A 14,913-nucleotide genomic window follows, 5' to 3' on the forward strand; every position below is an offset into this window, starting at 1 on the left:
AAGAATTCAGAGAAACTTGAAAGATTTGTATCAACTGATTCAGCATGAAGAGAGAAAACCAAGAGAAAATGTATAATCCCACAATAATATAAACCCACTTTGAAAAACTTTGAAACTGATCAAAACAATAACTAATCACAATTTTGGAAGACAAATGATGAAACATGCCTTCTGCCTCTGGGCAGACAAGGTGGACTAGAGGTGCAGTAGGAGACACAAATTTTCAGACATGACCAATGTGATGATTTCTTTTGCTCACTAGCAAAATAACTCCTATTTAGCATTGCCTCATACTGTCAATTCTTGTCATTTGCAGTAGTTATGTTCAATAAAGTTACCTTGTGAACACTAAATTAGCAAATACTGAACCATTGCTCTTAGAGTAAATACAGGGTTGGGTTCTTCCCATCCTCTAGTCATAACATTTACTTTAGCACTTTCCTGAGAGGCATCACATGCAGATCAGCAAATTTCCTCTTCCTTTTTCTGGATGTAGCATATTGTTAATCTATTAACACTGAACTCATGGCCAAATGTACTCTAACTCATGCCTGAATGAAGGTTATCTAACACAACTATTTTCTCCACAAGGCACATCAAAGCTTTCTTGTGACTAGGACAAGAACAGACTAGTGAGATTTTCAGTGCTATGCTTGGGGGCCATTTTAAATAGTAAAATCACCAACAAGAGGCACAAAAATGAGTAAAACAAATGTGGTACTAAATATTGAAAAAAAGACACTTGTTTACAGAATCAGAGCTGAAACAAGGAGGCAGGGTGGGTGTGTCACCTTGTTCAACCTCAACAGGGAAAGTAATTCTTTTTTTTTGCCACTCTGAGAATGTCCCAGAATGACCCTGGGGGTTGATTTAGGTTACAAATAAATTTTAATGAGTAGGTGAATTTTCAAATACATAATCTAAATAATAAGGATTGACTGTACTTCAGTGAAGTAGATATTCATCTGGCCTCCCTCATTTTAATTTATCCCTTGAGTGGAAGCAAAAAGATTTCTGATTTAAAACAGAACCTTGAAAGGAAAGGAAATTTACCTTTTCCCATTACTTGCAAATATCCCTTTTTCTCTATTATGTTATATGCACTTTAATGGTACTTTCCCCCTTTAAGCATTAAGGAATTGGTAAAGAATGGGGACAGTTGGCCCAGTTTCTAATCAGTTCGATCACAAACTGTAGCATAAATCCAGGTAGGGTCACACTATCAAAGGGCAGTGAGAATCTCAAAAGACAAATGAAAGTCACTTTCCCATTTCTCTACTCCTCCTTCTCTTCATTTAATAGGGAAATTGATCAAGTGAAAAGGGAAAGAGATGAGGGAAGGTAAAAGATGACAAGGCAATAATGATATTACCACATCTCTCTCATTCAATGAAACTCCACAGTTTAAGGCTTGGAAATATATGCCTGGTAATTCTTGAGTCAGAGCTTTAGGATATGACTCAGACTATTCATTTTAGGATAAAAATCATAGGGAAACTGGGCAGGGATGCACATTAGTAACTACTAAATCATTACTAGCTGAAAAGTAATGGTTTCATCTTGCAACAATTTGTTTCTTGTTTAAATTAACTACTGCCTCATGCTTTGAAGGCCAAAGTAGGTGATAAAACAGTGGGGGGATATGTGTGTCTGTTGGGGAGTAGATACTGGAAAGAGCAGCTTCATTTTAATCTGGGACCTGGCTCTCATTGGATATTGATTAGTCAATTTGTAAGAGACCAAATTCCTTTCAGGAGGCTAGGAATGGGATAAACATAATTCAACGAAATTGGGAAACGAGAAGAAAACCTATTTTAGTTTTTCAAATATGCAAAGAAACATGATAAAACAGCAGCATATATGCATATATATTCACACAGGTTTATGTGAATTTCACCTACCCGACCATGAAAATATTTCATCTAATCTTAAGAGTTAACTAGGTCTTACTCTATTTGAACAGTTTTCAAGATTAAGGAACCTTTTATAAGTCAACCACATGCCCATCACTGGCCACTTCATAGTTTATTACCCAACTGGAATGCCCTGGCAGCAACAAAAACATGGTTCTCAAGTTCTATGTAGCTTTCAGTTGGTCTTAAATAATTAGGGAGTGTCCAATCCAAGTGAACTTTTACACCAGATGTTCTTTCTCTCGACACACTACCATCAGATAACAATAACTGACATTTCTAGAGCATTGTCAAGTTTGTAAAGGCCTTACATACATCATTTTATTGAGTCTCAGGAGAAATTGGTATTACTCTCATTTTATAGATAAGGAAATTGAGAAAATGAGCTTCACACACATATTCAAACCCAGGTCACTCTAAGTCAAGCAGAGTTCTCAAACTTCATGGTCTCATAACCCCTTGTGCTCTGAATAATTATTAAAGACCCTTCTCCCAAAAGAGCTTTTGTCTATGTGTTTTACACACAGGGAGGAGAGAGAGAGGGAGAGAGAAGAGTATTAGAACATCTTAATATTATGAAAATTGTTTTAACCTGAGAAAGCTTCTGAAAGGGTATCAGGGACCCCAAGGGGTCTCTGAACTTCACTGAAAACCAGTGCTCTAAATTCAGCATTATCTACTACACATTAAGCTATTTTTGTTTGCCAGAAAAATTTTAACCCAACAAAAGTAGCATGATCCTTTTTGTTTTTAGGGGGAGAGGGATGCAACACTGAAATTTTATTAGTATAGAGCACCCCTGGTGAGGGATTTTACCATCCCAGATCAGCAACAGATCGGCAATTTGAAAGTTTTAGAAATTCATTTAAAAATACAGAATTTAAGTGACCTGCCCAGGGTCACAAAGTGACACATCAGAGGCAGATCTTCCTTTCAGGCTAACTCTCTTATCCAACCATAAAATAGGTTATTTCAATAAGCCTTCAAAGGAGGAAAGGAAATTTAAAGAGGGAATACAAATCTTCAACCTAGAACACTATAAAACTGGGCCACTCTCCCTTCTGGAGCCCCAAAGGTAACGCTGTTAGTGTTATTGCTTCAAGGGGCAGGTACCCTAAGACGTAGTGGATGTCTAGCCTTGGCTTCCATTATCTAAAACCTATCTTAATTGATCTCTCAAGCTCTCATTCTTCCGTCACTGAATCAATCATCCTAGTAGCATAATGACTGATTAATTGATGGGGCTATATCCAACTACACAGTCAGAGACTAAACCACACAATGATAAAAAGCAAGTGAGATTTCCATTGAAGATCTCTGAGGGGTTCAAAAGGAAATTTGTGTCTCCCTTAAGTCTTCTTAAGATCTTTTCAAATAGGCCCTTTGTTTTCTATTTGGCAAAATAAATTAGCATGAGGGAGGCCAGATAAATACCCTGAAATACACTGAAGTAAGGGGAAATTCTATATAGCTAAATAAGAAGCTATTCTGGGAGAATATCTTCAGATTTTAAATAAAGCATCTGAGTCAAAACTGGAAGAAGAAAAAACTATGGTCATTGATTCACTTATGACTAGGGAAAACCAGGTTTCATTATATTACCTATGCAAGTAAGTAAATGTTGCATCAGATTGCATCACAAGATGAAACTAAAGCCAGACTGATAATGTACAGGGAAGGAAAGAGCTCTTTCTCTGCCACAAAGAAAAAAGCAGTTAGATCACTCCAGACTTTGAGATCACATAACTAACGACTCAGTTCTGCTGCACTGTTTGAAAAACCCTTAAGAGTTATTGTGTGCTGAAAATTCTACCCACCAAACATGAGCTTGATGGAAGCTAGGGGACCCTGGATGAAGTCACCAGTTTATATTGGAACAAAACCTGAGTGTGCATCACCTTCTCAATTTAAAGCTTTCTTCATCTAAGCACTGAATTAAATGGCATCTCCTGAGAGAAAGGCTCTGGAAGCAACACATCTGTGCAGGACTTTGGTTTAATGGTAAAGTTGGCTCAGCTCTAAAATGTCAGGAAAAAACAAGTCTGAACTCCTAACACAAAGTGACCAGTGGTCAGTCCTCCTTCCCACACAACCTCTAAATGGGCACTCAAGAATTTATACATTTATATGGGTCCGAATGTGCAGATTTCATTAGTGTCTGGGAGTTCCTGTTAAAAGAGTTTGGCAGGCAAGTTAGTGACAGCTAACATGTGTTAAGATAGTAGACTTGAATCCAATGCAGACTTCATTCTACTCAGCCATGCTCCCTCTCACATAGTCTTGCTGTAGTAGAGGCACTTAAAACAATGTTTTTATATTCATTTTTAACAGAGAGAAGTGTTTTCAGGCTCACTAAACTGTTAGCATAGCTCCTATGAATTCATTATCCAGGGATTTGCTAAGGAACTGCTTTTTTTGCTACAAGTAATAAAGACGCACTGACTTGTAATCTGCTAAGAATGAGGAGCCTAAGTTCTCAGGTATCTTACAGTTTTTAGAAAGAAGTTCAGGATCCAACAACTAGGCTGTGTGCATGATATGGTAGAAAGAGAGCTGGCTTTGGAATCCAATACCTAGCTTCCAATCCTGACTTATTATAGCTGCGGATCATGTCTATTGGCCTCAGTTTTCTACTCTAATGTAGAGAGATCAATGGCATATATGATATGAGAAATGATTTTCAAAGGATATATAAATTGAGCCCTCCACCATGATTGTCTTTGGTATAAGAGAGATGGCCAAATGACCAACCTTTTAGTAATATACCTGCTGGCCTTATTAAATTAATAAAATGATTATATTGCCCAGAAACTACGTCTCTCAAACCTGGGGAGATGAAAGGAGGAAGGAGGCAAAGCCTTGGGAATGGAGAGTCTGATAGCCTAATAGTAAGTAACCTGAAGTTAGAGATTCAAGACACTGATAACATACTTGGCAACAAAGTAGAACCACTGAATAACTTGGCTGTAATTTACACGGCCTTCATCCACAGTATAAAACTGACCCTGATTCATTACAATGTATCCCCCTCCTTCTCATGGAGACTATAGCTAAGATTAAAACCGAAGCATCTTAAGTGATCCCTCCTGATCAAATTATAATTAATCACTAAAATCTTTTGATGGTTGAATTGTACATACGCTGACTTGTCTCATTTGTCTGTAGACATTTATAAAAATATTTTAAAAGTGCTTTTTCTGGAATTCAAAGACCTGGGTTAAAATTCTGACCCTATTTAGTGCCACCCCTTAGGCCTTGGCTTCTTCAACTATACAATGAAGGGTGGCTCTCTGAGGTCCTTTTCAGCTTTATACCTATGACCCTATTCAAATGCATTTCTTACTATGTGGTACATATACTTGGTCACATCAAAACCCAACTAGATTCATTTCTGGATGTTACAAAAACGAATTCTGAATTCTATGCAAGAAGGTTAGAGTAAATAGAAGTGACAAAGAGGTATAAAAGCAGTCTCTCTTAAGCTTACATTTGTATTGTACTTATGATTTAAAGTCTTACATGCTTTCATCTGGTCCGAGAACATAGAGACAACCTTGCTAAGAAGATCCAGAAAGAACCACTTGTTACCTGACTTAGTCATCACTATTTGATTTTTTGTTTTAAATTCTAGGAAGGACTCATCTGCAAACAGGTTAAGATCAATCACAAGAAATCAATTTGGATTTCTCAGTAGCTTCTGATTTTTAACACTTGTCATTGGAGGAGGGTACACATTATTTTGGAAAAATATTAGAATCATAAACTGCTCTCATCTAATCCCTAAACAGTTACTGCTTAAAATTTGTAAAAATGAACTTGTATTTTATAAATATGAAATGTATATGCATATATACTTGCATTTCATTTTGCTTTGAAAAGTTGTGTAAAGTCAGAAATGCAAGAGACCTATGATAGTTATTAAATATTAGATAAGTGCTAATCTAAGCATTCCTTGAAGTACCCTCCATTTGCTCTAACAGTCATCTACAAGATGTTTTGACTCACTAAATCAGGTAGAGCTTGTTCTTTCCAGATTAATAATGGTTCCTATTGTGATGTGAGGTAATTGTCAGACATAGCTAATTATGCTTCTTTCTACAACACTAAAAATAGGAAAGACCAAATGGACTTTACAGCTCCAAGGTGTAAGTTTGCCAATTAAGTTTATAACCAGGAAGTGCTATTTACCACATTCCAAGTCCTTTCCCTTTTAATATCTTTATTTTAGGTGCATGTTTTCTGTCCCTGTCTCCCAGACCAATCCTACAGTTAGAAACCTGCACAATACAGTCACTGGTGGGGCTATACTGAAACAAATCCAGCATTGGTTTTGCCCCAGATTCATTAAGTTAATGCAAATATAGAAAGGGCTTCTCCTATAAGTGGTTCCCAAACTTCCTGCCAAAGAATTTTTGTTGGCAAAATCCCATTTCAATGTTCTCAACCTATTTCCTCCCCACCCTCTTGACCCTACCTCCACCTTTTCCCCCCTTCATCTTCCATAATACCTGCCGCATCAGATCTTTCTTACTTCTCTCCCACTGATATTCCCTCCTATTCTTTTCCTTTCTATTTCTACCTCAGTCTCCCATCACTCTCTTGGCAGTTTCTTTTGGCTCTGAGCATCCATTTATGCCCAGGAAAACAAAAGCTTTGCTTATTCAAAAGCTCCAGTCTTCTCTCCCAATTACAAGTGATATTTCACAAAAAGCTTACAATTAAAAAAGCAGAGGCTGATAAAAAAAATTGGAACAGTGAAGTGAGTCCTCCAAAATATTCTAGGTGCAAGAAAATACTTGTAGATGAAAGAATTCAATCTTTTACTATTCCCATGTAAAGTAACTCTTGATCCCAGAGTTAAGAAAGTAGCCCTCCAAAACTTGGAAAGACAAATTAAAATGTTTTCAAAGTAACTAATTAATGTTAATTACACCTCCTACAATCTGTTAAGGAAAATGAAATCACTCCCATTTATAAAGCATTTACTAAGAGTGACTTTTAGCAGTCAAAAATTTAGGTATCTGAAAGCTACCAAATTAACTTAGTTCTATAATCTTCACTTTATGCCATCATTATAGTAGAAGTGAAAAGACATTCCTATGCTTATTCCTCTTTAGTCTTTTATCTGCAGTCTGCTTGTTCAATTTCAGAAGGTAAAACAAGGCAGTCTCAAGCCCAAAAGGAAAAATGAGCCTGAAGAAGCTTATCTTCCTCAAATACATAGAAAAGGTTTTGAGCAGTGGTATCTCCCCCACCATGATGTGTTATTTTCAACATGGAAAAAATAAGCCCCTACAGGGCACTGGATTTTCTGCTGTTGCTACTTACTTTGGGATACCTTCTTGTCTCTGGGTAGGTCCCTTTTGTTTTAAATCTATGATCTTGTGTTTTCAACTTGAGGGATGATCTGGTGGTTAAGGAAAAGCTGACATTTGCAAATTGGTTATTTTAGGACCTGCAAGAAATCTGCCTGTTTCTCTAAAATACAAGAGGATGCCTTTCACAAAGCTATAGATCCTGCCTACCAATCACTGTCTCTGTTAGTGCCCCAGAGACCAGCTGACCTAAGGGTGGAGGTCAGTGAGGCAGAGAAGAAACTAGTCAGTTTCAATGGGCACTATCATAGCCATCAGCTATACTGTGTCCCTGACCTGAATTAAGAAACCAGTGGGGAGAATCAAAGGGCTGAGGCATTTGTAAACACCCCTGAGAAAGGCAAGCCCTAGAAACATGTTTCAACATTAAAAGGGATATAAAAACTACTTCAGTCAAGTTCAAATCGAAAATGACCCTTCCAAGGCATCAAGAAAAACATTTCATTTGTGAAGATCTATTCCATCAAATGAAATATTCACAATCCCACTCACAATTCAGTTGCTTACAATTTACTGAGATTGTACTATCTGAGGCAACATATGCACAACAGAATGTATGTATTCTCTCCAGCCTAGTACTGCTAAAGTTTCAAGTCATGGCCAAATTTTCTTTGTAAATACAGTAAAGGGAGAAACTTAGTGGTTTATTAATTTACCATGGGATATATTTTTTTCACTATAATTTACTCCAGCTCTGCTCTGGTACCATAGAGAAGAAAAATAAAGGCCTTGTTAGCATTTGGAGGTGAAGGAAATGCCTTTACAAGCAGCTAGATTTGTATAGTGTGGCTGGGGAGAAAAGCACCACTGAGAAAATCTGTGCCCAAAACTATCAAACTGCTTCCAGCTATAGCTAATACATTATAGATTAAACCATTAGTAAACTAAGTTATCAATCTTATTTTGTTAAGTTTTACCTAAGATTTGGTCTTTAACTAGTTAGAGATGCTGTATAAGCCCAGCATATCTGTACACACAAATGCTTCATCAATTGTTCAGGAATAACATTCACCACAAAGAAGAATTAAATGTGGCAGACAATAGTTACCAATCTAGCAAGACTTCAATTTGCTTGCCTGTTGTTTGAGGAATAGACAGCCATCACTGCAAATAGCTACAGGCCATTCAATCAAATAGTGTTGAAGCTGTTCAAACTATTCTGGTTGTGCTTATGTACTTAATTCTAAAAAAAAAAAAAAAAGTGTTAAGACCTGACAAACTTTAGATCTGCAAAGATTAAGCTTTGCATCTTTCAAATGACACCCAATTAAGGGAAAATACTTGAAATTTTAAAACCTTGTTTTGGGTTAACTTTCATGTAAACAACTCTGCCACTGAAAAATCTGGCTCCTAGATTAAGTTGGGAGAGCATTTTGCATCACTCAGGTTATGCTCTCATCTAAACTTGGTAAAAAAGGCCAAAGTTTGCTAGCTTCAAAGGGATTAATTCAATTAACACATAAACAGGCAGCAAGGTTAACATGGGTGTTTGGACCAGTATAAAAACAACAGAGGTTTAGTCAGAAAGCTGCTGGTGGGGAATGAATTGATAATCGAAATGCACCCTATTGATCAGAAGTCCAAAGTTCACCAAATGCACATTAAAACTTCACTCTGTAGACTTAAAGCAATTCCAACTAAAGCTCAACGACCTGGCTGGGCCTTTCTCAAATTAACAGGAGAGGATTATTTAGATTCTGAACACATGCATGACTGAATAATAATCTTCATATTTTATGTAACTACATAATTCACCACCACCATCGTGTTTGAGCTGGGTAAATGTGTTCATTTTTATGGACATTTGTAAAAACTTCTGTTGAAATGTTTGTCCAAGTCTATAATGATCAAATTAATCTTGGGCATTTTACTATGAAACTTATCAGTCCTTTTCCCTTAAAAAGTGCTTCTGTTCTACTGAAATCACAGAATACCTTATTATTATGTGGGTTAGTAGAACAAACTCCACTGCAGTCTCAATGATCAAAATCCACAGAAAATGATCTGAACCAAAGTCTAAAAATGGAGTCATCCATTATGTAGACAATTTTCATTTGGGGAGAAATAAAAAATTTAGAAACATACCTTTTGTTGAATTCCAGCTTAAGTGTTTTTGTTTTTAAACTGTCTTGAGGTTGATGAAGTGAAAGCAAGCAATCTTTCTGCAGAGTGATTAGTCTGCTCATTAAGACTATGGGACACTGGTCCCAGGATTTTCTAATTGAGCAAGGTAATCCGTCAGGGTTACAAAACTGTAAGCTTTTCAAAGGTGGGCCAGAAGGGACATTTACAGTTATGTCTTCACTTTGACAGGAAACCACTGAAATTTAATCCTCTGGATATATTATGAGTCATCTTTGGTAGCACATTTACTTCTTTCCCTCATCCTCATCTTGTGGAACTACTAGCCCTTGAGTTAAAATTTCCATGTTATGACTGATTTTAGACTTTAATAAATAAAACATGTAACACCACCATGCTTTCCCTAGACTTCCCAAATATTTCTACCCCAGTGGTCTTCATTAATCCATGTCTTTATCAAACACTTCCCCAGCATGACCTGTGTGCCACATTCACATTTCCTTTTAATAGTCTAACATAAATGTGAGAAAGTTCAGTTGTTCCTATGTAATCATGACAAGAGATTAATTAAAATGCCAAGATAGGAAACAATTTATTATAGAGAGAAGAAAAATTTCTCATCCAAAATATAGAAATCTGTACAACTTTGCCACAATCAATATACATGAACTGTACAAATTTACACCAGTTCATAATTTACCAAATAAAAGATGACTAACAAAGTTCACAAAATAGATGGTGGTTTGTGGAAAAGACTTTTACCCAATTAAGTACAAGGAAAATTACAAACCAGACCTCCACTTTCTAAAAATAAGAAGTTTACTCAGTCTTAGAAAACTACAAGCTAGCAAATGTACAGAGAGCTGGCTGGTGCTAACACCACAGTTCAGACAGTGTCTTTATAAGGTCTTTTTAAAGCCTGTTGCCATGGCAGATTCTGGTCACTTGCTATTTCCAAGGCCAAAAACACAATACAAGGTCTGACCATTTTCCCAGGTCATGCTTACTCTAATTTATTGTCTTATGTACATTTATACATACTGTGAAGTGCTAGGTAAAAGTCTGTCATACAATTTCCAGTACTACCATGTTTAAAACATTCAGCTTTGCTACTGAGCTGCCAAAAGGGTTAAACTAGAACAATTTATAAATGTAATAGTGCAAATTTACTCTGCAAGATCTACTGCAGAGAAAGATTCTTTATAAATACAGATTTGGGTTTAAGGGACTGATGTAGAAATTAAGTAAAATGTCTGGGAGAAACCAAAACCACCTTAGGACCTCACTCCCTAGCAAAGAAAGTGATCATTGACTTGGACTCACAGGCTATTAAATCACTGAAAGGTACTGTCCAAACTATGGCACTGTCACTTAAAAAAAATTTACCACTCTATCTTGTGCCAGATCTTCACAGCTGTGACATGGTTTAAATTCCATAATCCATCCCCAAGAGGAGCCCACCCAAAGCAAAAATCAAATTTATCCATCCATTATAAGATGATCCATCCACAGACTATATCTTAACCTGATACAGTCATCATATTGTAGTTTTTGGAAGGGCTTGTTCTGCCCAAGAGAAGTTCCTCCTTACAGCTGATTCTGCTGTCTACCATCTGCATGTTGCTGCTGTTCTGAGTGCTACCTCCTGCTGGTGAGGCTTCGTACAACACACAGATGGAGCCATCCTCTCCAATCCGGTAAGACACTTCGTAAGGGTCCACCCAGAGTGTGAGTTCACTTGGAAGAAGCCGGAACAGCTCCTGACTGCTCAGTCCAATCCGCTGTGCGGCCTGTCCGATCAGAGGATCCATTTTATGGTTGATGCGAATACAACGGTAACCTGATCCCTTGCAGGGTTTTTCTGGGAACCAGTGATGTTTATAATGCTCTATAAAAGAAAGGAAGAATAGAGAGAGAGACCGCTTAGATGTTATAATTAACTCGGGATGGACTGCTACTTCTGCACTGGGTTCCATGTCTCTTCTGCTCACTCCTCCAGAGCTGTGCCTGTTTCAGAAAAGACACTGAAAAGATAAGACTGAGAATTACCAGGCTTAAGATCACTTCAACAGAGAATAAGCAAATGAATTAAAACTCCCAGGAGGGACTTGGATCCAATGAGGGACACAAATCACACACCAGAAGGAATTCCACAGACTGGCCTGAACTCAAACCAAGAGCCAGGCTTACTTCCTTCTACCCCACCCCAGAGGTGTTTACTTTCCCTACCCCACCCCGAATTACAAACACAATAGGGTTTATGGCTCTAGAAGGAGGTGCACGCCGGGATTAACCCAGAATAGGAGAAGGCAAAAATGAGAGCCAATTTAGACCAATTTCTCGACTAATATCAAGGGTTGAGTGGGTAACCACAAATAAGAGACAACTAGGGCTGGAGGGTGGCTTCAGAAGCAAGCAGCACCCCGGAAAGGGATCCCCACCAGTCAGCCAGGGAACAACAACGGTTGGGGGGGGCGGGTAATAAGTGGTAGAGAAACCACTCCTTTTGTGTTTCCCCACTACACACACCCCATACAAAGAGGTGGAGGGGGGCCGAGTTAGGGGGTTAAAGCTACTCCTTTGCATGACGGATCCTTCATTCTTAGTTTTACTCCCTTTTTTCAGTCAAAAGGAACAAAATAAGGAGAATCAGCACAGTTTTAACGAAGGAGAAGGGCAGGCACCCCAGGGACATGGGGGTCAACACTTAGGTTAAGTGTGTGTGGGGGAGGGACCCACCGTTATCGGTCGGTTGGGGGGAGGGGCAGAAACGATCCCTACTCGCCCAGAAGACTCCCTCCCCCCACCTCTCTCCCCAGAGCCCTCCTCAGTGGGGGCCCCCTCCCCAAAGACCCCTTTTGTTCCAGTGCCCCCCCTCCCTCAAGCCCTGGGGCATCTCCCTCCCCAAAAACCTTAGTTCCAGGGGGTTCCCCTTCTTCTCCAAAGACTCCTTTTCTTCCGGTGTGTCCCCTTCCCCAAAGACCAATTCCCGAGGGGCTCTCCCTGCGCAAGGGCCCCTCTTGTCCTTGGGGGGTCTCCTCCCCATTTTCCGTTACCAACGGCCCCGCAGTGGCGTGGGGGATGGGAGGGTCCCCGGCAGCGCCCGCGCCCCCCACCCTCAACGGCCGCTCACCTGCCAGCAGCTCCTGCAGGCTCTGGCTGAAGGTCTGCAGCTGCCGCTCGCTCGTGAGCCCCTTGGTGCGGAGGAACTTGGAGATGAAGGCCACGGCGGCGGCGATCTCGCGGATCATGGTGGCGGCCCGGCTGTAGAAGGGATGCATGGGGGCGGCGGGCGGGGGCCAGCCAGCCAGCGCAGGGGCGAGGCGGGGGAGCGGCGGCGGGCGGGGGGCTCCGCGGTCCCGGCCCGGGCGCCGACTTTTTTTTTTCCTCTTTTTTTGTAAAAAAAAAAAAAGTTATTTTTTTTTTTTAGGGGGCGGCGGGAGAGGAGGGAGAGGAGGAGGGAGGAGGAGAGCGGCGAAGGCCTGTTCACATCGCTTGAGCCTCCTCAGCCGCCTCCGCCTCCCGCTCCGCAGCGACCACAGATCCCAACACCTGCATTTCCAGCTCTGATGGGCGAAGAGAGGCGATCGCCCGGCTCCCCTTCTTATAGGGCCACGGAACGGAAGTGGCGTAGCGGGGAGGGGAGGGGGCCGCCCGCCAATCCGGCGATCGCACCATTGTGACGGAGGCAGGTTCGGAGAGGGAGGGGAGAAAGGGGCGGGGATGAGAGGCGGGGAATAGAGGGGGGAGGCGGAGGAGGAGGAGCTGACGTCACCCGCTTGTAAACAAATAAAGCCAGAGTTGGTGGCTAGTCTGAGAGCCGGAGGCACTGGAGGAGGGAGGGGGGAGGGGAGTGCGCGCGTGCTGAGGCTCCGCCTCCTCTCGTTCAGGCTCCGCCCCCCTGCTTCGATTTGCCTTGGCTCTCGGACTGGTGCCGGGCTGCTCCGGGCTGAGGAGATGACCGCGGCTCCGCAGTCCGGGCTCCTCCCGGGCCCCGAGATCCCGTCCCTCTCTCCTCTTCCGGCCATTGGAGGACTGTCCAGCAGACAAGAGCGCGGGGACCAGAAGTGGGGATTGGGGGGGGGGGTAGTGGTCCCTGGCCCCTCCTACCAGGCCGGCTAGCGCAGTAAAGTCCGGGTTGTGTGGGTGTGTGTCTTAAGTGTTTGTGCGTGCGTGTAGCTGAATAAAGTCTTGGTGTGTGCGCGCGTGCATGTGTGAGTGTGTGTACGCGCGTGCATGCGATTATCTGAGGGAGTGAGTGTGTTTGCTAGCGATGTAACCCACCGTGAATAAAAGTCTGGGGGGTGGGGAGTGTAAGCGTGTCTTTGTGTGCTGGTGCATGTAGGACTGCGTATCTGTGTGCATGTGGGTGTGTGTACTAGTGCTGTAACTCACCATGAATAAAGTCCGGGTGCGAGCGTGTGTCTTTGTACGGGTGCGTTGTGAGCGCGCGTGCATGCGGAGAAGGTGGCTGTGTGTGCTACCGCTGTGACTTGCTGTGAATAAAGTCGGCCTGTGTGTGTGCGTGTGCGCGTGCCTGCGTGTGTGGGTAAGTGTGTGCCTATGTGTGTGTAAGTTGAAATTGCAAGTTTGCCGAATGCTGCCCTGGGGCGTCCGAGGAGAAACGGCCAATACCTGAATAAATTTAGAGCATTCCTCTTGCCACCTTAGCCGTAAGTCCTTTAGAAAAGACCTATTTTCTGCAGCTTCCGAGGTGAGAGTAAGAATGGACCGTGAGATGAATGAAAACAACCGCAATTTGTGTAGATGAAGCGGAGGAAATGAAGAGTTTTGCCTTCTACAATTAAAATGGTGTCTGTACTATCTCCACGAACAACAGCAGCAGCAACAACACTGGGGAAGGGGGCGGACCCTGAATGTTTTCAAGTCACATTTGGAAGCAACTGCAATTGAGGTCTTGATTCAGTTGGTGAAACTGCCCTGCAGAACTCGGGAGCGACAAAGCCACGTAACTATTGTTCTCCGCTAACTAGGGAAATGGCTTCGAGAAATTGATTTGGTCTTCCAGAGGAGAGTTAACCTGAGCTCCATAAAGGGGAGGGGGCGGGGGCTAGAGATTAGTGTAGCTGGCTGATGGAGGAAGCCAGGAAGCATAAATGGAACTCTTAACAGATGGGGAAAATAACATTTCTCTCTCCTGAGCATAGGTGGTCGTCAGTACGGCAAAACAAAACGCTATTTTTTAAAAGTCCGAACAAACAAAAAAAACAACCATAACCAAGGGAGAGAAAAGATATGGTGGGTGAGCTCACGCTCACACAGACAGAGCTTTTAAGTAAACATCAAAATTCATTTTTCTGTTTATCACAATATAATTATGTAATGCATACCTAGTAAAAATTAAATTTCCACTACAATATTATCATTAGGAAAGGATATGAATAAACAAATAAGGACTTGCTTTCAACAAACAAGCATACATTTCCTTGGGACAAAGGAGTAAGATAACATGGTTAATCAGATGCAATTTGTCCTTTAAGTTCATACAATATTTTATTCCTGGCATTTTCAGAAGGATGACT

General features: G+C 41.2%; 1 protein-coding gene across 1 annotated transcript; it reads right to left on the minus strand.

The window, feature by feature from the left end:
* Positions 1-9,937: 9,937 nt before the first annotated feature.
* BTG1 (BTG anti-proliferation factor 1) lies at positions 9,938-12,970 on the minus strand. The gene is made up of 2 exons (XM_069095145.1): positions 12,504-12,970; positions 9,938-11,258 (listed from the first exon to the last, which is right to left on the minus strand). The coding sequence occupies exons 1-2, from the start codon at positions 12,649-12,651 to the stop codon at positions 10,891-10,893; spliced, it is 516 nt and encodes a 171-aa protein (XP_068951246.1). The 5' UTR covers positions 12,652-12,970; the 3' UTR covers positions 9,938-10,890.
* Positions 12,971-14,913: the final 1,943 nt, after the last annotated feature.

The sequence above is a fragment of the Petaurus breviceps genome, unplaced genomic scaffold (assembly GCF_028583685.1).
Source record: "Petaurus breviceps papuanus isolate PSGF00001 unplaced genomic scaffold, PetGlider_PUasm1.0 225, whole genome shotgun sequence".
Lineage (NCBI taxonomy): Eukaryota > Metazoa > Chordata > Mammalia > Diprotodontia > Petauridae > Petaurus > Petaurus breviceps.